Source organism: Daphnia pulicaria, chromosome 1, assembly GCF_021234035.1.
Source record: "Daphnia pulicaria isolate SC F1-1A chromosome 1, SC_F0-13Bv2, whole genome shotgun sequence".
NCBI classification, from domain to species: Eukaryota; Metazoa; Arthropoda; class Branchiopoda; order Diplostraca; family Daphniidae; genus Daphnia; species Daphnia pulicaria.
Genome location: NC_060913.1, coordinates 5,176,256 through 5,195,003, shown reverse-complemented (window position 1 = coordinate 5,195,003; position 18,748 = coordinate 5,176,256). Strand labels below are relative to the sequence as shown.

The 18,748-nt window shown below is 39.1% G+C and overlaps 7 protein-coding genes and 1 long non-coding RNA gene across 15 annotated transcripts; 6 read left to right on the top strand and 2 right to left on the bottom strand.

Moving 5' to 3' along the window:
* Window positions 1-18: 18 nt before the first annotated feature.
* LOC124343063 (leishmanolysin-like peptidase) lies at window positions 19-4,924 on the bottom strand. The gene is made up of 15 exons (XM_046796184.1): window positions 4,338-4,924; window positions 3,511-3,611; window positions 3,404-3,434; window positions 3,251-3,333; window positions 3,019-3,136; window positions 2,829-2,940; window positions 2,651-2,717; window positions 1,857-2,057; window positions 1,599-1,786; window positions 1,414-1,527; window positions 1,236-1,347; window positions 883-1,175; window positions 647-813; window positions 441-560; window positions 19-374 (listed from the first exon to the last, which is right to left on the bottom strand). The coding sequence occupies exons 1-15, from the start codon at window positions 4,521-4,523 to the stop codon at window positions 213-215; spliced, it is 2,055 nt and encodes a 684-aa protein (XP_046652140.1). The 5' UTR covers window positions 4,524-4,924; the 3' UTR covers window positions 19-212.
* A 1,091-nt stretch (window positions 4,925-6,015) lies between these two features.
* On the top strand, window positions 6,016-8,445 carry LOC124343366 (TWiK family of potassium channels protein 18-like). The gene is made up of 6 exons (XM_046796705.1): window positions 6,016-6,830; window positions 6,909-7,250; window positions 7,316-7,447; window positions 7,524-7,557; window positions 7,660-7,741; window positions 7,819-8,445. Exons 1-6 carry the CDS (start codon window positions 6,351-6,353, stop codon window positions 7,850-7,852), a joined length of 1,104 nt encoding a protein of 367 aa, XP_046652661.1. The 5' UTR covers window positions 6,016-6,350; the 3' UTR covers window positions 7,853-8,445.
* An 83-nt stretch (window positions 8,446-8,528) lies between these two features.
* On the top strand, window positions 8,529-9,710 carry LOC124343563 (mitochondrial protein C2orf69 homolog). Of its 3 annotated transcripts, none has more exons than XM_046796936.1 (3): window positions 8,529-8,799; window positions 8,868-8,996; window positions 9,056-9,205. In XM_046796936.1, the coding sequence occupies exons 1-3, from the start codon at window positions 8,668-8,670 to the stop codon at window positions 9,071-9,073; spliced, it is 279 nt and encodes a 92-aa protein (XP_046652892.1). In that variant the 5' UTR covers window positions 8,529-8,667; the 3' UTR covers window positions 9,074-9,205. The 3 variants fall into 3 exon arrangements, with proteins under 3 accessions (XP_046652892.1, XP_046652874.1, XP_046652883.1); XM_046796918.1 differs by adding an exon at window positions 9,439-9,710 and having other exon boundaries at window positions 8,538-8,799; window positions 8,868-9,372; XM_046796927.1 differs by adding an exon at window positions 9,439-9,710 and having other exon boundaries at window positions 8,683-8,803; window positions 8,868-9,372.
* Window positions 9,711-9,797: 87 nt separating this feature from the next.
* LOC124343707 (dihydrofolate reductase-like) lies at window positions 9,798-10,812 on the top strand. Of its 2 annotated transcripts, none has more exons than XM_046797163.1 (5): window positions 9,798-9,961; window positions 10,037-10,195; window positions 10,263-10,383; window positions 10,449-10,561; window positions 10,628-10,812. In XM_046797163.1, exons 1-5 carry the CDS (start codon window positions 9,885-9,887, stop codon window positions 10,701-10,703), a joined length of 546 nt encoding a protein of 181 aa, XP_046653119.1. In that variant the 5' UTR covers window positions 9,798-9,884; the 3' UTR covers window positions 10,704-10,812. The 2 variants fall into 2 exon arrangements, with proteins under 2 accessions (XP_046653119.1, XP_046653109.1); XM_046797153.1 differs by having other exon boundaries at window positions 10,260-10,383.
* A 110-nt stretch (window positions 10,813-10,922) lies between these two features.
* LOC124343753 lies at window positions 10,923-11,841 on the top strand. Its single transcript, XM_046797224.1, has 3 exons — window positions 10,923-11,034; window positions 11,112-11,341; window positions 11,411-11,841. Exons 1-3 carry the CDS (start codon window positions 10,995-10,997, stop codon window positions 11,627-11,629), a joined length of 489 nt encoding a protein of 162 aa, XP_046653180.1. The 5' UTR covers window positions 10,923-10,994; the 3' UTR covers window positions 11,630-11,841.
* Window positions 11,842-12,110: 269 nt separating this feature from the next.
* LOC124343863 lies at window positions 12,111-13,296 on the bottom strand. Of its 5 annotated transcripts, none has more exons than XR_006919386.1 (5): window positions 13,125-13,296; window positions 12,873-13,064; window positions 12,518-12,818; window positions 12,246-12,457; window positions 12,111-12,183 (listed from the first exon to the last, which is right to left on the bottom strand). It is a non-coding gene; the product is annotated as an uncharacterized LOC124343863 (long non-coding RNA). The 5 variants fall into 5 exon arrangements; XR_006919399.1 differs by having other exon boundaries at window positions 12,873-13,051; XR_006919392.1 differs by having other exon boundaries at window positions 12,873-12,959; window positions 13,125-13,295.
* Window positions 13,297-13,306: 10 nt separating this feature from the next.
* Window positions 13,307-15,666, top strand: LOC124343258 (F-box/WD repeat-containing protein 11-like). The gene is made up of 9 exons (XM_046796528.1): window positions 13,307-13,581; window positions 13,650-13,789; window positions 13,866-13,997; window positions 14,061-14,243; window positions 14,318-14,461; window positions 14,532-14,657; window positions 14,720-15,036; window positions 15,100-15,168; window positions 15,238-15,666. Exons 1-9 carry the CDS (start codon window positions 13,548-13,550, stop codon window positions 15,467-15,469), a joined length of 1,377 nt encoding a protein of 458 aa, XP_046652484.1. The 5' UTR covers window positions 13,307-13,547; the 3' UTR covers window positions 15,470-15,666.
* A 286-nt stretch (window positions 15,667-15,952) lies between these two features.
* Window positions 15,953-18,525, top strand: LOC124343152 (synaptic vesicle 2-related protein-like). The gene is made up of 9 exons (XM_046796344.1): window positions 15,953-16,350; window positions 16,432-16,616; window positions 16,689-16,760; window positions 16,820-16,944; window positions 17,013-17,076; window positions 17,135-17,260; window positions 17,328-17,835; window positions 17,906-18,195; window positions 18,265-18,525. Exons 1-9 carry the CDS (start codon window positions 16,140-16,142, stop codon window positions 18,379-18,381), a joined length of 1,698 nt encoding a protein of 565 aa, XP_046652300.1. The 5' UTR covers window positions 15,953-16,139; the 3' UTR covers window positions 18,382-18,525.
* The last annotated feature ends 223 nt before the right edge of the window (window positions 18,526-18,748 follow it).

Genomic DNA, 18,748 nt, shown 5'->3' with positions numbered 1-18,748 from the left:
ACATTCTCCTCAAGAAAATTGCTTTTATGTTGTTTATTTACATACAATTCTTTGCCTATGTAGTGATGTCAGGGGTCGAGACAAAAAAAAATACAAATACAAAAGATAAAGAATATGCTCCTAATCGAGATGGGGCAATTCGTAATATTTAAGTTCTTAATACTATATGTTCGTAGCTGGGTAATTCAATGAGAAAGGAAACTGACACGAAATCAAGTCAAAAGCTGCAGCGCTACAAAAAATATCACAGACAAAGCGACCGAATGAGCAGGTCGCAGAGAGCCACAATCTAGAGGATCGTTAGGGTAAATTTGTCCAACTCTCGGATCGGGCATTGGAAGCTTGCATGACGAATTAGCGGCCATAAAGGTCTCCTGTTTTAAAGCACGAAACAGTGATAAATAAGCGGATTCATAAGTAGCTGCGGTCAACAGTCTTACTTGACACAGTTCAGTGCACGATGGGCACGAGAGTGAACCGACGTGAAGCCAGCCTTGGCTAAGCAAGCGAACGCGCAGTTCCTGTCCTGGATAGTAGCAAGGAAATGTTCGATTGTCCACCTGGAACAAAACATATTAATTATTAATGTCATTGCTAAAAGGAAAATGAATTCTGAAGAAGAATAAAAACGAAATCAATTACTTACAATAATATTGAGTCTTCCGTTTTGACAAGAGTATTCGTAGCAGCCGGAACCCCAGTGCTGCCACTGACGTACTTGCCGACATGTCCGCTCTTCCCACATTGAACCAGCATGCTCAAAGCATTTGGACTTTGGTCCGTACAATTCCAAGGCAAAATTACGTTCAGGACCTTGTCAGAAGTTAACAGATTGTGATTAGTTTAATTGATAATTAAACAATCGATTCAACTATCACTTACGGGGATTATTTTCTTCGTAAAGGCAATTGGAACCCCGAATGGCGATGTTGTCCGAACGCCAGGTGAACTCTTGAATATAAGGACAAAAGTCGGCCAGAGCTACTGATCCTCCATAATAAGGTATCTCCGTCTGACTAATGTGAGGAATAAATTCGAAATTCTGGTAAAGATCCGGAAGTGGGTAGGTATGCTGAACCAGGTTGCAAAGGGCAACCGAATTTCGATCCTCAGAACATTCAGTTTCTAAAGGATCCCGTTTTACTCGATTACAATAAGGATGCAAATGTTGCTCCCTGAAATAAAATTATTCAATTACTTTTCAATTCATCATAATTCTACGTATGAATAATTACTTGTCGGCCTTTGTCTCCATCCACTCCATGCAACTGCGCTGGGCAAAATTGCATCCCAAGTTTCGTCCCCAATTAAGTGGCTGGGCCATTTCCATGTTGGCTTTGTACCAACCTAGAATCAATCGACGAAATATTAAAAAGACAGAAGAAAAATAAAAATCACATTCCGTCCACCGACCAGTGTCTTCCATCAAGGCAAGGGTGATGCGTGAGTAGACTGGATTCTGAGTATGCGTCCCGGTCATGGCTTCATTTTCAAAAGCTCTCTTCTCCCAATGGGTCAATGCAGTTCCTACGAAGGGTCAAACATGGTAACGACGTACATGATTTCAAACTTAAACATAATAAGAACCCAGTTCATACCTTCACCCCCTTGGTCTTCCAGCTCAGCACCTTCTAATGTGCTGCAATTAAAGTGCTTGCGCACTTCTTCAACTACGCGAGGTGTCACCATCATGTGCACCTCTTTGCGAACGCGTCCTTCACGGACTAACCAATCAGGGCGAACGATTCTCTTGATAACTCGTTCACTCCACTGACGAGCTTGTAAACTTGAAGACAACCAAATTATTCGGTTAATAAATAATTGCCTAATGGAAGAATAAAAACAAAGTAAAATACTTTTCGTTGAGGGCAGGTTTTCCGTGTTCGTCGCGGGGTGTCAATGGCAATCCTTTGGAATCCCGGTAAAATGCAAAGAGGCTGACCGAAAAGCCGAGGGCGTGCAGAATCTCGTGTTTAACTGTAGAGATGAGAACGTCAAGCTCGGGAAGTTTGGTGCTGATGCTACGTGGACACAAGTTTGCATGTCCAGCAATCGGCCTGGAATTGGGAGCGAAAGACGGGACACAGAAATCTGTTACACCTGTAATAATCCTCTATACAAGAACTTAAAGAGTAGGTGAATCGCAGTAAGTGGAACGAGACGTATAGTAACGTAGTAAACAGGAATGCGGTAATGAGGTGAATCTGATCATCTCGGTGTGATATGGCAGCACCACCTGTCACACTCGTTAGAACACCAAGATGCGCACTGATCCACGTCCAGTTACGATATCTGTTTCTCAAGCTAGTGGAAACCGAATGACCCGTTAACTATGTATGTGTTTTTCCAGGTTGGTGATACGAGTCTCACGCCGAGCTGCACGGAAATCCCATCACGGAACGAACCGTTCGCGATGGCGAAAAAAAAAACTGCGCCCTCACAGATACTACCTTCCGCACTGAGGAAGGGAAAAATTTAGTAAAACCGTTGAATTTCCTATTCACATCAACGACTAGTTAGTAGCAGCAGCGGGAGTTGTTAGAACCGTAATTAACACAATTTTTATGTGCGGTTTCAATATGGGGGCAGATTTTCACTCTGCGCTCTCTTAGTTCTTAACAGGAAAGAAATTAGAAAATTAGAAAATCACCTATCGAGTGAAACCTCTTGTTGACAATGGGCGGCATAAGCCACAGTCATTCCCTTCTGGCAACGCTCTGTTGAAAAAAAGATAACACATTTACAATACGTTTCAGCCAGTTGCGTTTGAAAGGTGCAAGCGTATACTTAAGCAGTATACCACACGAATAATGTGTGTGTTAAATTACCAGTATCCATAGCTGAAACGTAGAAGACGAAATCTGCATCCTTGATACCTACTCCGGCTCCTTCTCCCAGAGAGCGGCACTGCTTGCCTTGGGCATCGCATACCCGGCACGACTATAAAAAAACAAAAACAGAAAACGTTTTTTTTGGTAAAGTGGTCGTATAATTTGATCGGATGATGATAACACAAACCTCAAGGTGATGTTCTGGCACCTGAACTTCTCCACACATTGTGGCAGCCTCGCACGCATTCATGCAATAGGGATGAGGATCGTTGGGAACCAGGAACACTTGATTGTTTCGGCATTTTCTATGGTCACAAGAAATAAACAAAGAAAAAAGAAATCACCTTCATTACCTATTTTTCTTTTCTTTTTCGGTTTACAGTATGCGTGAAACGAACAAGAAAGACTGGAAAATTTACCGACTCAGGCGGATAACCGATTCCGTCTTGCGGACCATCAAAGCCCGTTCCCAATAGCTGACGGCTTCAGGAAGAACCGTATTCTGTCAAATGTCAATGTACAATGCATGAGAAAATCTCGTCAAACTGGAATGGAAAATGTATACTACTCACATTGATGAGTTCAAACATGGCCTCGTCTAACCTGCACAGTACACAAAAACGAATAAATTCGATATTACAAAAACCAATCATTTTTATTAAGCAATTTTATGGTGTACTTATAAACGCTGGTGTCGTAATATATTTTTACGCGAAGCCGCTGGTCTAAGCTCCTGCGCTTCATCACGTGTTCCGATTCGAGATGAACGCCGTGTATTATCTATGTGTGAGAGAGATTGTACCAATAATTAAATTTCTTATATTGACCACTGTTTGCAAAAGGAGGCTACCAGTCCTCGTTAATTCTCATCTAGTTGAAAATCTATCGGGAAAATAAAAAAATAGAAATGGGGAAAGAAGGAAAAAATCGGTGCGTAACGGGATTCTATTTTTCCTTCTATTCTGTCAACATATTCACTGAATGTGTGCCTCATTCTCACTTCTCCCTATACAGGTTTGGCGTTAAATCTAACCCACTCGACTGTAACGGGTCCTGATGGTATTTCAAAGGATATAGGCTTAATGGCCAAGACCACGACAACAACCAGCAGGAGTGAAGGACCATATGCTGCCAAAGATCTTGGTAGCCTAGTAAACATTACGAGTACGCCTCGATAACCGTCCGCGTGTGCGACGTAACGGTTCACGGATGAGAGCCGAATGAAAAGAGTGTTTTAAAATTCGACGCGCTGCCTTCACTATAGAACGAGCGACTGGCGTTCATCAACTTGGCTATTGCAACTGGGTTTCTGATCAGCATCAGTCAACACTGGCATTCATAACACAACACAAATAAATATGTCATTAGACTCGGAACAAAAAAACAAGATGAACTCAAGATAAACTCAAGACATGAACATCAAAGTGACAAATTGAGAGGTTTTGAAGAATAGTAATTATAAATTTGTCAAGGGTTTCAGAAAGGTGGTTAGAAGTTCATACTTACATCGTTAGGCTTTGGATGCACATGGTTGCACTGTGAATCAAAATGTGAATGGATACTTGCTGCTTGCGTAAAGCTAAGCAGAAACACATTTGTTACAGAGATAAGTAGGATCAACATTGATATCAATCTGGTAGTGACGTTTGACTGTGTTAAAGAAAGCGAGTGTTGTTGAGCAGCAAAACTCATGATTTGTTTTTCTCACTTGCAAGACGGAGAGGAACACTGAACCACCACCCACTTTATAAGTGTTTCCTTCTAATTTACTAATAAAAAATAATCACTAGACCCAGAGGAGACACTGACTGAAACTAATCATTTGAAGCCCGTGAAAGCACAGCAACATTTCGGCACGAATACTCGACGAAGAATGAGGGTAGGTTGCGAAAAACTTATTCACAGAGTAAGAAATGTTTTACGCTGGCTGCCCTGAAAAACACAACCCCTAGAAACGTCAGCTGGTCGAGCTAACTGCGGTCTAACAGCAAAGACTCGAAATGGCCATTGTAAACAAGAGAACAAGTCTTCCGTTAGTTGAAGAAAACGGCCCCACTGTGATCTGACAATTGAGGGCAGCAGACTACGCTAGTTTCGGCAACCGAGCCAATAGAATGTCGACCAAATTGACAAGCGCCGAGTTGCGAAAAACAACAAACGGGAAATAAAATCAACGCCATCTTTGAACAGAATTATTAAACTGACTATTTTTTAATTCAAATTCAAAACAATGCTTATCGGAATAGTAGAATGGAGTCATACAAAATAGGATAAATATTGTTTATTTCTTGCTAATCTAACTAATGTATAATTCTTCTTTATTGAACGCTCTACGCATATTTGCTAGGTGAAAGTAGGCGTCTCTCACTACTTCCGCAATGTAGAAAACACCCGGACGAGAAAAATGTTGGTGCAACCGGAAAGACAGAATTCAAAGGGAAGTATTTTTATTTCTACTTTGAATTTTTCTATTCAATGTTGTGAGATTTATTTACATAGCCTACAATTGCCAAGAGTGAGGGCTCTTGTAGTTGCTCTTGAATTACACTCGTAACGATAGACCGACCTAGACCCAATAAGAGATACCGGGAAAAAGCCACAATGACCGCAGTTTCCATTGCACTGGGAGTATACAGTATAATTTAAAGTATAACATACCGACGAGCGCAATTGATTGGCTTCCCTGCATACGTATTCTATGCATGTGTCAGAGGCGGGACCAACTATAATCAGGGCAATTGCATACTGAATATGACTGATGTCTTATGAAATAAGATTTTTTTATTCAATCTAACTGTATTTGGTATGCGGTTCCGCTTAAGAAAATTTGTATGGATTAAAATTATTCAAACATAAAATCAGATTTGGGAATAAAATTCCAACATGATTATTTTTCGACAACCCCATTCATCTAATAGAATTAGTTAAGCCATTACCCTTTTTGATTAAAATATTGCCGATGGATAGAATTTCTCTATTATTTGATTTTGATATTGAATTTAATCCACTCCGAAGAGAGATACGTAAAAATGCCGGATTGTGTACAGGGCGGGCAACAGATGGATTCGAAAAGCGTCCGTGTATAGTCTCTATACGGAACTGGATGAGCGCCAAATGCTCATCGCTCGGAGATAGAGTATGTACGGGTGTAAAATGATGATGTTGGTAGAACGTTGGCCCCGACAGAGGCGGCAGCTACGCGTCCGACTGGCGGTTATTTATATAACGCAATTGCTAGCAGTGTGTGGTCGTGTCTGTGCATCCCAGAGCAGAGAGTAGGTAAGCCTGCGTGTTGCTGAGAGTCTTTTAAGATAGAACGTCTCCGCGCGCCACAGGATGGAATAAGACTGACTCACTTCGTGCATAGAGGTGTTAGACTGTTGGCGCACATCAGACTGCTTCCAATGTTATGTGGTTCCAGTGTTTGATGTGCTATCTCTCTCCCGGCTCTGCCGTTTCCTTATTTTCACAGTTCATCGTTAATCGCTGCTGCAAAAGCTAAGAGGATCTACTAGAACGATGGCTCTTGATCGCAAACGTTCAGTGCGTGATCGTGGCTCGGTTCGGAGTCGGGGCTCCTCCAGCGCCTCCAGTTCCGATCCGCGCGAGAAGTTGAAGGACTGTTGTCGCCAGTTTGTGGCTTTCATGTTTACACAGGTCGGCGTGGGAGCGCTGGTCGTTAGCTATGCGATCATGGGAGCGTTCGCATTCATGGCGATCGAAGGCGAATCGGAAAATAGTGAGAACAACGACCACGTCGCTCATCTGCGCTCGTCTTGCTTGAGTCGCCTCTGGAATGTCACCGACCACCTCAACGTTTTGGAAGAGAGAAAGTGGAAGCTGGATGTTCGTCAAGTGCTGCTCGATCATCAACAAGCCATGGCATTAGCCATCAAAGGCGGTTACGATGGCCGGAGTAATCAGGAGCGTTGGACTTTCCCATCTGCCCTCATGTTTTCCTTGTCCGTCTTTACTATGATCGGCTTCGGACACTTAGTGGTTGTTTATTTTTTTTTCTTCAATAATATGAATCATGACTTATCATTAAAAATCTAATATCGTAAATCATTTTATTAGCCACGCACCCAATGGGGTAAAATCGCCACCATGCTATACGCCGTGTTTGGTATCCCTGTCTATGTTCTGTACTTCATGAACATGGGGCAAGTACTGGCCTCGTGCTTTAAGTGGTTCTACCGCAAGTTAGTCCGCTGTGCAGACGCACGAAAAGACAAACCGTTGACAGACGCTGATCCTACTGCGACCAATGGAAACAAAGAAATTATAGGTGTGAATTCAGCTGGCGCTGTTGATGAACTATCCGACGATATGGACGAAGAAAGCTATTCTGGATTGGTGATCGTTCCATCAACAGCTTGTCTCTGGGTCTGGCTGACTTACTTAGCTGTTGGAACAATTGTATTTGTCATTTTTTATTATTTTTGTTTTTCGTTCTTCTTATTTTCTCTTCATTTCTGTTGAAGATGTTTGCTGAATGGGAGAACTGGGAATATCTAGACGCTTGCTACTTTTGCGTGACTAGTTTGTGTAAAATCGGTATGGGTGATTTCGTACCCGGTGCCAATCTTCAAGCCTCAAGCAATCAGACCAAATTGGTAAGAAAAAGTGACGTTATTCACAAATCTGACAACTAAAATTCTGATTTTGTTTCTATTAATTAACTAACAATAGATTATCAACTTTGTGTATCTTCTCGTCGGAATGGGTAGGCCTAATTAAAATTGTCACAATCACCATTCTTGTTATGCGTGCCGTGACTAACTAACTATGGTCAATTGATCCCAACTTTTGTTAAAAAATATTTCAGGAATCATTGCTATGTGCTACAATCTGATGAAAGAAGAGATACTGGTTCGTTTACAAGAACTGAAAGCAGACTTGATCGAACGGTAGATTGTTAAAATAATTTTTCAACAAACCGTGTATCACAAATAGTTTTTGTTTGACATTTGTTATGATCTCAAAGGTTACAAGACGTTAGCGGACGCATGCGCCGCTGATCTTACACACGCCCCCGATATACTTATATTCACGCCCGCCAAGATATGGATAGAACGTCGGTGTTTAGTCACCTTGAACATATATCTTGTGCGGGTGATTCGAGCATAAGAAAAAAGTCTCGATTCGAAAATACCTAGCCGAGAATATCGGCCGCTACGTTTCACAATCCTTTTGAAAATAACCCTCCTTGGGCCGCCTGGCGCATACACGGAGATACACGGAGCACACGGGCCATCTATGTTGGATTTTTTATTTTTTTTTGTTTAAATAATGTTGTTTTTCTTTCTCTACTCCTCGACGGAGCTATTTTGGGCAGGGCCGTCTATTACACATGCACCTTGTGAGCACCTAACAAAAAGAAAAACAAAGCACAATCTCTCCATCTGACCTTCCTTTGTTGAATTCTATAAACTTCCTGTGGATTCTTCTCATAATTATGCTACGTATGACTTTGTATCCGTGTACCCTCGACAACGTTTTATTGATCCCTTACGTTTAGCTAACCTGTTGTTTGGTCCAAATTTTTAATTGGTCCTATTCTTATATTGAATGGATGAAATGGTACTCTAGTACAATTTTATAACACCCCGTCCATGATGCTGTACTACTTTTTTTTTATTATTGTCAATTTGTCATCCGTTTCCTGTGGTTCCATCTGTCGATTCAAAACATGATTATGGTGTCGTCTGCAAAAAGTGTTAAAAGTCAAAAGATTTTCATGCTTAGTTATGAAGTTACGGTATAATCGATAATTAGTTTGAACTGCGGATCAAAACATTGTGGCTGTAATTTACAAAAACAGTGATTAAAGAGCATGGCTCCTAATCTTCAGCGGCTGGTGGCAGTTACCGGCTACAATGAGCGAGTCAATGATGTCATTTTCGTTGAAAGACAAATTTCGACAGATCCTGCTTCGGTGGTAGTGTTCTTCGGAGGGGATGTTCAGGCAGGTTACCATATAAATCTACATACAAATTGTGGGATCAATAATTTTTCTAATTATTTTGATTGCAGGATTATCCTGAAAACATGAAAAGTCATCGGGACCATGGGGCGTATGTTGAATATAATTTAGAAGCAGTAGCAGAGATTTTAGCTTCTAAATTTAAAAGCAGCTTCATATGTGTTATACGTCCTGCAAAGGTAGAATTAAAGACCTTTAGTTGTTTCTCCAACTTTGTAACATGCAATGATATTGGCAGCCCTACTCATTTGCCTAATCACAATGCACTTCTTCACTTGACAACATTACTCCTATCAGTGGCAGAACAAACAGGACATTCTGAAGTTGGTTGTGAATCCCCTTTGACAATCATGGGATTTTCCAAAGGTTGTGTTGTCCTCAATCAACTTTTGCATGAATTCCATTATTTTCACCATCTCCCAGTAGACAAAGAAAGTCATATTAATGCTTTGATGGGACGTATTCAAAAAATGGTTTGGCTGGATGGCGGACATTCAGGAGGGAAAGATACCTGGGTGACTTCCTCTAACGTATTGTCCTCCTTGCAATCAACGGGTAATATCTCATTAAAATCGAATACCTTCGTCAGATTTTTTATCATTTTATTTTCATTTCTTTTAGGTATAGCGGTAGATATTCATGTTACTCCTTATCAGGTGAATGACGATCGTCGACCCTGGATTGGTAAAGAAGAAAAACAGTTTCATACGCTTCTGAAAAAGCTGGGAGTCGTCTTATTTCGAAAAGTACATTTTGCGGAGGAACCGCCTTCGCTTGATAATCATTTTCTTCTCCTGAAAATTTTTTGCTAACTTTCGTACATTAAAAAAATTTTGATTGAGTTTTCTGTCCGACGCGAAATCCTTGTTAATAAAATCAAACTATACTCGTAGTCCCGTAAAAATTTCTTTTTATATAATAACATGAATCAAAAATTCAAAATCGATTAATATTTTGAAAATTTTCCTTATTAGTCCGTAGATGTCACAACGTTGTTTTATTCGAAAACAGACGAAGTAATTCGTTAGTTACAATTCATAAGGCCATTAAAGTGTTTGTTTATTAAAATGAAACTTAACTTGATTGTTGCGACGGCTTCTAATATGGGAATTGGTTTTCAAGGAACTATTCCCTGGCGATTGAAGTAAAATGACATTTTGCTAGTTGTTGATGATTTTGTGGAAAGCTTTTCATTATGTTTAATTTTTGTGCTGCATAGAAAGGACATGGCGTTATTTGCAAAGTTGACTAAGCATACTAACGATACCAACAAACAAAATGCCGTTGTCATGGGGAGAAAAACATGGGAATCAATTCCAGAAAAAAATCGCCCTCTTTCCAACAGACTCAACATCGTTTTGTCCTCATTACAACAAATGTAAGGAATCTTATATGTTATGTAAAGAAATGCAACTTTTGGTTTATATTGAAATGTTTGCAAGCAGTGAAAACAAAAACACCTTAACATGTAAAAGCTTAGAATCAGCAATGCAGCTTCTTCAGACTCCACCTTATCTTGATCAAATTGAAAATATCTGGATAATTGGTGGAGCTTCAGTGTACAAAGTAGTATTTACATTTCTTATTTAATCAGGATCTTTAAGTAAACATTTCTGGACAATAACCAATAGGAGGCAATGGAACATCCTTCTTGTCACCGTATTTATGTCACCCACATACTGAAAGACTTCGAGTGTGATGTATTTATGCCAGCGATCGATCCAGCAAAATTTAGCTTAGTGGGGTATTCAATTAAAAATTTTGAATTGCATTCACTGACCAGTGAATACAAAAAATACTTTTTTTGCAGAGACTCTAAGGTGCCAGAAGGTACTGAAGAAGAAAACGGAATTTCTTTCAACGTCAAAGTTTATGAAAAGGTTTAAATTGTCATAAAAAGTTGTAACTGTTGATTCCAATTTCAAAAATTCGCCATTCCTTTGCTTAGTTGTCAACTTGGGAGTAGTGGCAAAAATAAAATAAAAATAAAATATCTTTTTTAAATTTCTTCTTTCCTCAAATAACTAATCAAATACAAAAAAGATAAATAATAACAATGAAACAATTCTTTGAACCAAAAATGTATTTTTAAAACAATCTGGACAAAGGAAAAACCTTGAGGAGAATTGACAGATCAAACGCCCCGCGGCAAGGAGATGGGACGCTAACCAGCCAAGATGAATCTTCTTGGAAAATTTGTCTTCTTTCTCGTCATCCGTAAGTTATTTAATTTTTGTTATTCAAATTTGAATCGGAACCTTACACGTGCTTTCAATTAAACAAATTATTTGCAGTCTCTTCGATAAATGAAATCGTAGAGAGTGCTCCCGGTCGTGGAGGAGGTGGAGGCCGTGGGGGAGGAAGTGGAAAAAGCAATAGCTCAACAGGAGGAAAACGTTCCGGATATATTCTCCATGGAGGGCTTTATCCAGTAAGCCGAACTGCTAAGGAAGCACCAGTTAAGACTCCAGTTTACAAAGGAATTGGTGCTTGGGGTATAATTGGAATCGTCCTTGCAGTTTTGGTAATAATGTCTTTAGATTATTATTATTCACTAACTACTAAACTAACAAAATTTATTTTTACAAAACAGGGGTTGTGTGTTGGAATGTATTACGCCTTGTATCTCTGTGACTTGTATCAAAGAACAGACAACTATTCCTCAAATTTGGCTGCTCAAACTCCTCACTTGATGACAGAAAAACCTAGACCAGAAGAGAATGGAAATGGAAATATTCCAATGACAGACAAGAATGAACTTGCCAAGACTAGCTCTATGAAAACTGGACTCAACAGTGAAGTCTTCCTTTAAAATGCCTTTCTTTCCATTTTCATATTGATTTGAAGGTTGTCATGGTCTCTATAAACTTGTGTTGTCTTCTACCTTTTTTTATTCTAGACTATCAGTTCCCATTTCTCAGTTAATATTCCTATACTGTGACTTTTGCAGTGCTCTTTCCATGTGTCTTTTCTTGCTCATCTCTTTTTATACAGTTGATCAACATACGTTTTTTTAGTAATTAATGGTCGTCTTTTTACATTTAATTGTGTCCCCACGAGAGTCGGGCGGGTACGGTTATGACTGGCCCCAGGTCAAATTTTCTTATTGAACTGAGCTACCTCTCCCTTAATGGCTCTGACTGATTTCGTGTACATTTTCTTTCTGGTCACGCCTATTGCACCTCACCGGTGAGGTACTCCTTCTTTCCGATGACGCCATTATCTACTGGGCCTCTTCGTATTCACCGCTGATACTCTCAAGTTCTAAATTCTTTAAATTTAAGGATGTTTTCAAAGCGTCTATCTCCAACTTTTCTTTTTGTCTCGGCATGTCCAGTTGTCCACTTCTGATCGGCAGGATTCTGCCTGAAGTATTAACTTAGTAATTTAAAAAATTCAGCACAAAAGTCAGTACTTTGTATAATTACCCGCTCAGTGTTAAGAGACTTTAGTGTCAATTCATCTAAGGCTCTCTCCATTTCTTCCATCCGCTCTACTGTAGTTCTATTGACTTTGACTTATCGAGATCGGCTTTTAATCGCTGCGAATTCTCTCGACAAACAAGAGCAGCTTCAAGTTCCTGGGCCTTTTCATCAAATTTTCCCTAAAGTTCGCGATTGCTTTCTTCGACAATGGTCAACTACAATCAAAATGATCTTAACTTAAGTGTTAGTTTCATTTGCAATGTTTCTAAAAATACCTGTTCATTGCTATGAGAATGTAGCGACAAGTCTTTCAAGGCATTCTCAGTTTCCTCAATCTTCCTTTCCTTGCACTGGAGTTCAATAGCCTTTTCAGACAACTGAAACTTAAGATAAGCAATTTGTTTTTCCAAATCAGCATATTAATCGCTGAGAGGTCTCTTGGCCAGCTAATATGTATTCTGCTTTGCGAGTCTTTCTGTCAAAATTTCTATTGTGTTCATTCTTAATCGACAACTGATTACAAAGATTCTCCATTTTGGTCGTTGTCTCCTCCAACATTTGTTGACATGTGTAGGCCTACAACAAAAAATAAAATCAAATGACGTCGTTTTGACTAACACGTATTTATACCGTCAGTTGCTGGATCAATTCTTGCGTTTCGGATATTGAATGAATCGTTTTATTGCTTACTTCTTCCAGTTTCTTGTTCAATTCGTCCTTGAATGCCATTGAAGAATTTAAAAAGCCCATTCACAAACAGTCCAGGAATGAGACGCCAAGTAAAAAAAGAAAGCAAAATCATTTAGCATCTATTTAAAATCACTTTGTTAAAAAACATTAGACAATATGAAAACGCCATGTTGTAAATAGTCACACAATTACCTGCTGTTCTGAGTTGTTATGACTTATGATTACCTTTTCGGTCTACACTCTACACGTCAAGTTTGCGTCTGCACGGCATCAAGTTTGCGCGAAATATTTTCAAAGGGTTTACTTGGGATCCGACAGATGTCTTCATTCTCCAAGCACCCCCCTCGGAATTTATTGAAGGATACTGTACCTCACGTCCTCACCGGTGAGGTGCAATAGATTTTACCTTTCTTTCTCAGCAGTTTTGCAACTTAGCATTCCGGCTTTCTATCAAAGCAGACGACTTTCATGGTATCACATGTGTGAATATTTCAAACAACTGGTTTGAGTGGTTTCTGTTATTAGTTGTGAATTTGTGGTTAGGCTACTGATCCCTTAGTGAGTTAGTGTAAGCAAATTCAGATTTCCTCGAATCAGATTTACTCTGTTACAGTTATGATTGAGTGGGACTTGATTGAAAACCTTTATCGTAAGCAATACAGTATCAAAATGGGATTTTCGTATATTTTTTCATTTCTTATTATACGTTGTTTCCAGGGCGAGGCCTAGAGCACATATTGGATCAAATTTTTGGATATTTGGATTATTATTGTCTTCGACGGGCTGAGTTGGTATCCGTCGTTTGGCAAGAAGCTTTGTTGGAAGGGAAAATCTGGAAAACATTACTTGGTAGAAATGTAAGTAGGCTTATGGCGGTGATTATTATGTTGTATCAAACCATATGTTATAGACATAATTTTGCTATATATCTAGATGTTTCTCTTTCCATGCTGGAAGGATATGTTTGTTGCCTTGAAAGGAATGAAGCATAAAAGTTTGGATTTTCAAGATGACTCTCCTGAATACTATCGTAAAGTCTGCTGTTTAATTGAAGTTGAATTGCAGGTTCTGATATTTTTTTTGTGATCCACATGTCATGTTTTATTATGTTTTTTATTTAATTTATAGGTACTTGAATCAAATTGGAAGAAAATGAAATACTCTGAACGCAAAAGTGAATTTGGACCCCTTTGCACGTCAACTCATGAAGATTCAGACTATTTTGACTTGAATGGAGATTGGATTGTCCGAGTACATCAGAACGATCGCAGAATTGTTATTCGTAATCGATGGACACTCGGAATCGAAGATGTTTGTTTCTGATAAAAGACCCATAGAATATGGTACTTAATAACTTTTGAAATGTGTTGTAATTTACATTTTAGATTCTTGAAATCCCGATCATGCAAATTCAGTTCAACGGAGATGTACCCATTGTTAAGTCCGTAAAAATCAACGACAGTTTCATTGTGGTTTCATTTTGTAGACATCCGGAAATATGCGTCTGGAATACGAAAACTAGGGATCTAGTATATTATTTGCAATATAAAATTAATACTTCTGATCAAGTTTGACGCAAGTTATTCGTTATTTCTTTAGATATACGTGATAGATGCGGGTTCCTTGGGCATTCAAGAAGAAGACGGAAACTACGAAGACTTAAAAATTCATCCAGAATGCGGACTGAGTCTATGGAAAAATCTTCTGTTATCATGTTATCATAGAGTAAAGATATGCTATTGCAATTTTGCTTGCTCAAGCTAAATTAATTCAAATTTTCTTCTTAGTCATTAGACTCTAATTGGATTGACATGATTGTCACTTTGAGATGCTTGTCACCATGCATGGGCGAAGAAGTAGCATTACTGCATAAGGCGGTCATCAAAGCGGGACCAGGATATTTTTGTGGACTCTTCGTAGACGAAATCTACACCGTACTTTTTTTTATACAATCCGTCTCTGGGACTATGGAGTTAATTATTGAAATACGGAATACGACATCTTTTGAAATAAAAACAAATATCAAGTTCAATTTAAAAAACATCCCTTGTGACTTCCACTACTCAAACGGATTGGTAGTTACTCACGGGACAAAATCGATTAGGTAACCGCATTTAAATTCATACATTTTAAAACAACCCAGTATAATTTGGCCATTTCTTATTAGAATTTGGGATGTAGTTACGGGACAACAAATTTTCAAAATTCCCCATCGTGAAAATATCGCTTCGATCCGGTATTTAGCATTATATAATAAAATTCAATGTGTATGATGCATTTTTAATCAGTTTATTCATTCAATTAGGCTTGTTTCAAATAAATACATCGTTTGCTGCGATTGTTCGTGTACAATTAAGATTTGGGATCTCCAAACAGCTCGTCTAATGAAGGCAATCCCACCTCCTCCAGTACCGTACGCGGATGAGCGGTATGCCCCATCATTAGCTGTTGACGAGTTTCAAATAGTCGTTGTCACTAAATTTGATCGTCGATCATATCGTCTAAGTGTGAAAAACTTTTTGGATGCTACCAAATAATCAGTACAGCAGAATTTGTCCTGTTGTAACTGTTGCTCACTTTGCCATCATTCATCTCGGGCTGAAGCAGTCAATAGGGCCTACAGATATGTCATTACTTTTGTTATTATCGATACCCCGTTACGTTGCGAACAGCAACTCATGTATGCACACCAATTCCTAACATTCTCTTGGAAATAAATTGATTTTCGAAATCAGAAATTATAGTCGTAAAATCATCTATAATTTTAAAAATCACTAGCGTGGGCATTCATGGAATGACCCGCGTTTATTGTAGCTGTACAGTGTACACGTACGTGGTTTGTTCCAGAACTGAGGATATTAATCAGTATATTAACTATCCCACTTTCGTTTTATCCTCGTTCAATGGTTCAATTGATTCAGTTCATGGTTATGATCATCTATGGTTATGATTTTATCTATGGTTATGAAAATCAAATCTGAACTCACGACTATTTGGGAAAATTGCAACAGTGCGGATAGCAGACGAAGCTTTGCGGTGACAGGTAGTGGAGGGGAGGATAAGAATTCATCGTTCAACAAGTTGATTTGCGAGATGAAAACAAACCAGGAAATTGTACAATAAGGAAAATAAAAGGTGAAAGAGAAGAAATGAAATAGAGTGACTTGCAACGACATATTAAAGAACAGTAATCTCAACAACTACAAGATGCTTGGAAAACTAAATCAAAGGTTGAAACGGAAATCAGAAAATGGACAGTACAATGATTTGGATAAAGAATCCACCACTGCCAATGATGGTAGATCAACATCTCCTTTTGGCAATTCTTTTGGTTTTCTGGGTGGTGATGCTGGAAATGGTGGGTTATTGGGTTCTGCAATTGAAATGAGTGCTGCTGGAGCAGGAGTTGTCCCTGATGGTATGTGCCCTTTAAAAACAAATATTTTAGAGACCAGAATTTTGATTGTAAAACACATTTGTTTGTATCTTTCTTTTTCAGATACATTCACAGTTGACCAAGCAGTCAACGCCACTGGGTTTGGGCGTTTTCAAGTGAAGTTGTCACTTATAACTGGGCTTTCATGGATGGCTGATTCCATGGAAATGATGATATTATCGATCATATCACCTGCATTAAAATGTGATTGGAGATTACCTGATTGGAAGCAAGCTCTAATTACCACTGTATAATTTATTTTGAATTATTAATTTTGTCTTAAACTAATTTTCCAGCTAATTATTTTTCTTGAATATTAGGGTGTGTTTCTTGGGATGATGATGAGTGCCGTTTTTTGGGGCCAACTCAGTGATAAATATGGGAGAAAAAAGGTATGACACTGTTGTGATTTATTAATGAGTTGCAGTTTTTGTTAATTTTTGTTACTTAGGCTTTAGCTTTGTCTGCCGTTTTGTTGAGTATTTTTGGTTTATTAAGCTCCTTCTCACCCACATTTTTCTGGATTTTGCTTTTACGCTTACTTGTCGGTTTCGCCATTGGATGTACCCCACAATCGTATGATCACATTATTCTTGGCTTTACAGATCTATTTTTAATATATATAGATATATTTGTTTGACCAGGGTGACACTTTACGCAGAATTCCTTCCTGTCCGCCAGCGAGGAAAATGTGTGGTTTTACTCGATGTAATTCATATAATACAGCATAATTCAAATTGCGCAATTTTAAAAGACATATTTTTAGAGTTTTTGGGCTTTGGGAGCCTGTTTTGAAGTGCTCTTAGCTCTGATCGTTATGCCTACTTTGGGATGGCGTTGGCTTTTGGCGTTGTCGACCATTCCGGTGTTTGTGTTTACCATTGTTTGCGCGGTAAAAAAAAAGGAAAAAACTGTTTTACTCTAGAATGAAAATCTTATACTTTAATTAATTTTTGTAGTGGTTACCCGAAAGTGCACGATTTCTAGCTGCTAACGGACGTACTGAAGAAGCTCTAGCTGTTTTACGTCGTATTGCCGAAGAGAACGGGAAGCCCATGCTAGCTGGTCGACTGATTGTCGATGATCTCACTTGCACCGACGGTGGAGCAGCTGGGTCAGCAGCCTCCCCCTCTGTTCCTGGACATGGTGATATGAACTCACTTGTTTCCATGTCCTCGGATCTACGCTGGAAGAGTCCACTTCAGCGTTTACTTTCCCCAGAATTAAAATTGACATCACTACTGCTGTGGTTTATTTGGTTGGCATGTGCTTTCTGCTATTATGGTATGGTACTCATGTCCACTGAATTATTGGCGGGCGCGGCCATCGCAGAAGAAGAAGGTGATTGTCTCAATCGAAATCAAGGTGGTAACTGGTCAAGTCGCGAAGACTGCTCGGCTGGTTGTCGAGTTCTTACTAGCGCCGACTACACCGACTTGTTATGGACTACACTTGCAGAATTTCCTGGTATAAAACAGTTTTATTTTAGTTTTTATGAGAAAAAAGCCCACAGCGATTTAATTTTTGTTGATTACAGGCATCGTTGTGACACTTGTGGTGATCGAGTTTCTTGGTCGAAAAAAGACCATGGCTCTCGAGTTCTTTATCTTCAGTTTATCCGTCTTCCTCATTATGGTTGTGTGCATCTCTAATCGGACCATGTTGACGGTTATGCTCTTTGTGGCAAGAGGCATAATCAGCGGCGTCTTTCAGGCCGCATATGTCTACACGCCAGAAGTGTATCCTACATATCTTCGTTCCGTAGGAATTGGCGTTTGCAGTGGCATGGCTCGTTTAGGAGCTATGATCACGCCGTTTGTCGCTCAGGTAAAAGGACAGATAAAAAAAAAGCTCATGTAAAATTACTCATTAACTTAATTTCATTATTTCGCCCAGGTTTTGGTACAGGAATCACTTAATGTCGCAATCGGACTGTACGGCAGTGTCTCTCTTCTGGCTATGGTGGCTTCGTTGCTTTTACCCATAGAAACCAAAGGAAGGGCTATGGTTTGAGTCCGTTTGATCTGTATTCTTTTCGTCTTCCGTCCATTCAATTTTGATGCAATATCTAATTTTTATATATCTATCCAGTATTTCTCTTTGATACGCATAATGCAATAACGTCTTTAAATTTAACTAATGAGATATATAAGCAAATTTATGATCTGTTAGTATGTTTTATTTCATGTTAGTGAGACAAGTGGTTGGAGCTGATACGTTTTATTTACTATGACGTAATTAAAAAAGTTGTTTATGTGACTCCCTCGACCAGTTTTAACCGCCCAAAGTTTACACACACAGTTAACAGGCGATCACTGATTTGTATTTCGAAATACACTTTTCATCTTTCGAAACTTACGTGATGTCTCACTCTCTTACT

Coding starts and splice junctions, on each gene's coding strand:
- LOC124343753 (XM_046797224.1), top strand. CDS start 10,995: ATGAATCTTCTTGGAAAATTTGTCTTCTTTCTCGTCATCC. Junction 11,035..11,111: donor TGTCTTCTTTCTCGTCATCC/GTAAGTTATTTA, acceptor AATTATTTGCAG/TCTCTTCGATAAATGAAATC. Junction 11,342..11,410: donor GAATCGTCCTTGCAGTTTTG/GTAATAATGTCT, acceptor TTTACAAAACAG/GGGTTGTGTGTTGGAATGTA.
- LOC124343563 (XM_046796918.1), top strand. CDS start 8,668: ATGGCTCCTAATCTTCAGCGGCTGGTGGCAGTTACCGGCTACAATGAG. Junction 8,800..8,867: donor TCTTCGGAGGGGATGTTCAG/GCAGGTTACCAT, acceptor TTTTGATTGCAG/GATTATCCTGAAAACATGAA. Junction 9,373..9,438: donor GTCCTCCTTGCAATCAACGG/GTAATATCTCAT, acceptor CATTTCTTTTAG/GTATAGCGGTAGATATTCAT.
- LOC124343258 (XM_046796528.1), top strand. CDS start 13,548: ATGATTGAGTGGGACTTGATTGAAAACCTTTATC. Junction 14,244..14,317: donor GGACACTCGGAATCGAAGAT/GTTTGTTTCTGA, acceptor TTTACATTTTAG/ATTCTTGAAATCCCGATCAT. Junction 15,037..15,099: donor CACGGGACAAAATCGATTAG/GTAACCGCATTT, acceptor ATTTCTTATTAG/AATTTGGGATGTAGTTACGG.
- LOC124343063 (XM_046796184.1), bottom strand. CDS start 4,523: ATGAGTTTTGCTGCTCAACAACACTCGCTTTCTTTAACACAGTCAAAC. Junction 1,528..1,598: donor GGAAGACCAAGGGGGTGAAG/GTATGAACTGGG, acceptor GACCCTTCGTAG/GAACTGCATTGACCCATTGG. Junction 814..882: donor TTACGAAGAAAATAATCCCC/GTAAGTGATAGT, acceptor ACTTCTGACAAG/GTCCTGAACGTAATTTTGCC.
- LOC124343152 (XM_046796344.1), top strand. CDS start 16,140: ATGCTTGGAAAACTAAATCAAAGGTTGAAACGGAAATCAGAAAATGGA. Junction 16,617..16,688: donor AGCAAGCTCTAATTACCACT/GTATAATTTATT, acceptor CTTGAATATTAG/GGTGTGTTTCTTGGGATGAT. Junction 16,761..16,819: donor ATAAATATGGGAGAAAAAAG/GTATGACACTGT, acceptor TTTGTTACTTAG/GCTTTAGCTTTGTCTGCCGT.
- LOC124343366 (XM_046796705.1), top strand. CDS start 6,351: ATGGCTCTTGATCGCAAACGTTCAGTGCGTGATCGTGGCTCGGTTCGG. Junction 7,251..7,315: donor ACTTAGCTGTTGGAACAATT/GTATTTGTCATT, acceptor TTTCTGTTGAAG/ATGTTTGCTGAATGGGAGAA. Junction 7,448..7,523: donor CAAGCAATCAGACCAAATTG/GTAAGAAAAAGT, acceptor AACTAACAATAG/ATTATCAACTTTGTGTATCT.
- LOC124343707 (XM_046797153.1), top strand. CDS start 9,885: ATGAAACTTAACTTGATTGTTGCGACGGCTTCTAATATGGGAATTGGT. Junction 9,962..10,036: donor ACTATTCCCTGGCGATTGAA/GTAAAATGACAT, acceptor TGTGCTGCATAG/AAAGGACATGGCGTTATTTG. Junction 10,196..10,259: donor TTGTCCTCATTACAACAAAT/GTAAGGAATCTT, acceptor AATGTTTGCAAG/CAGTGAAAACAAAAACACCT.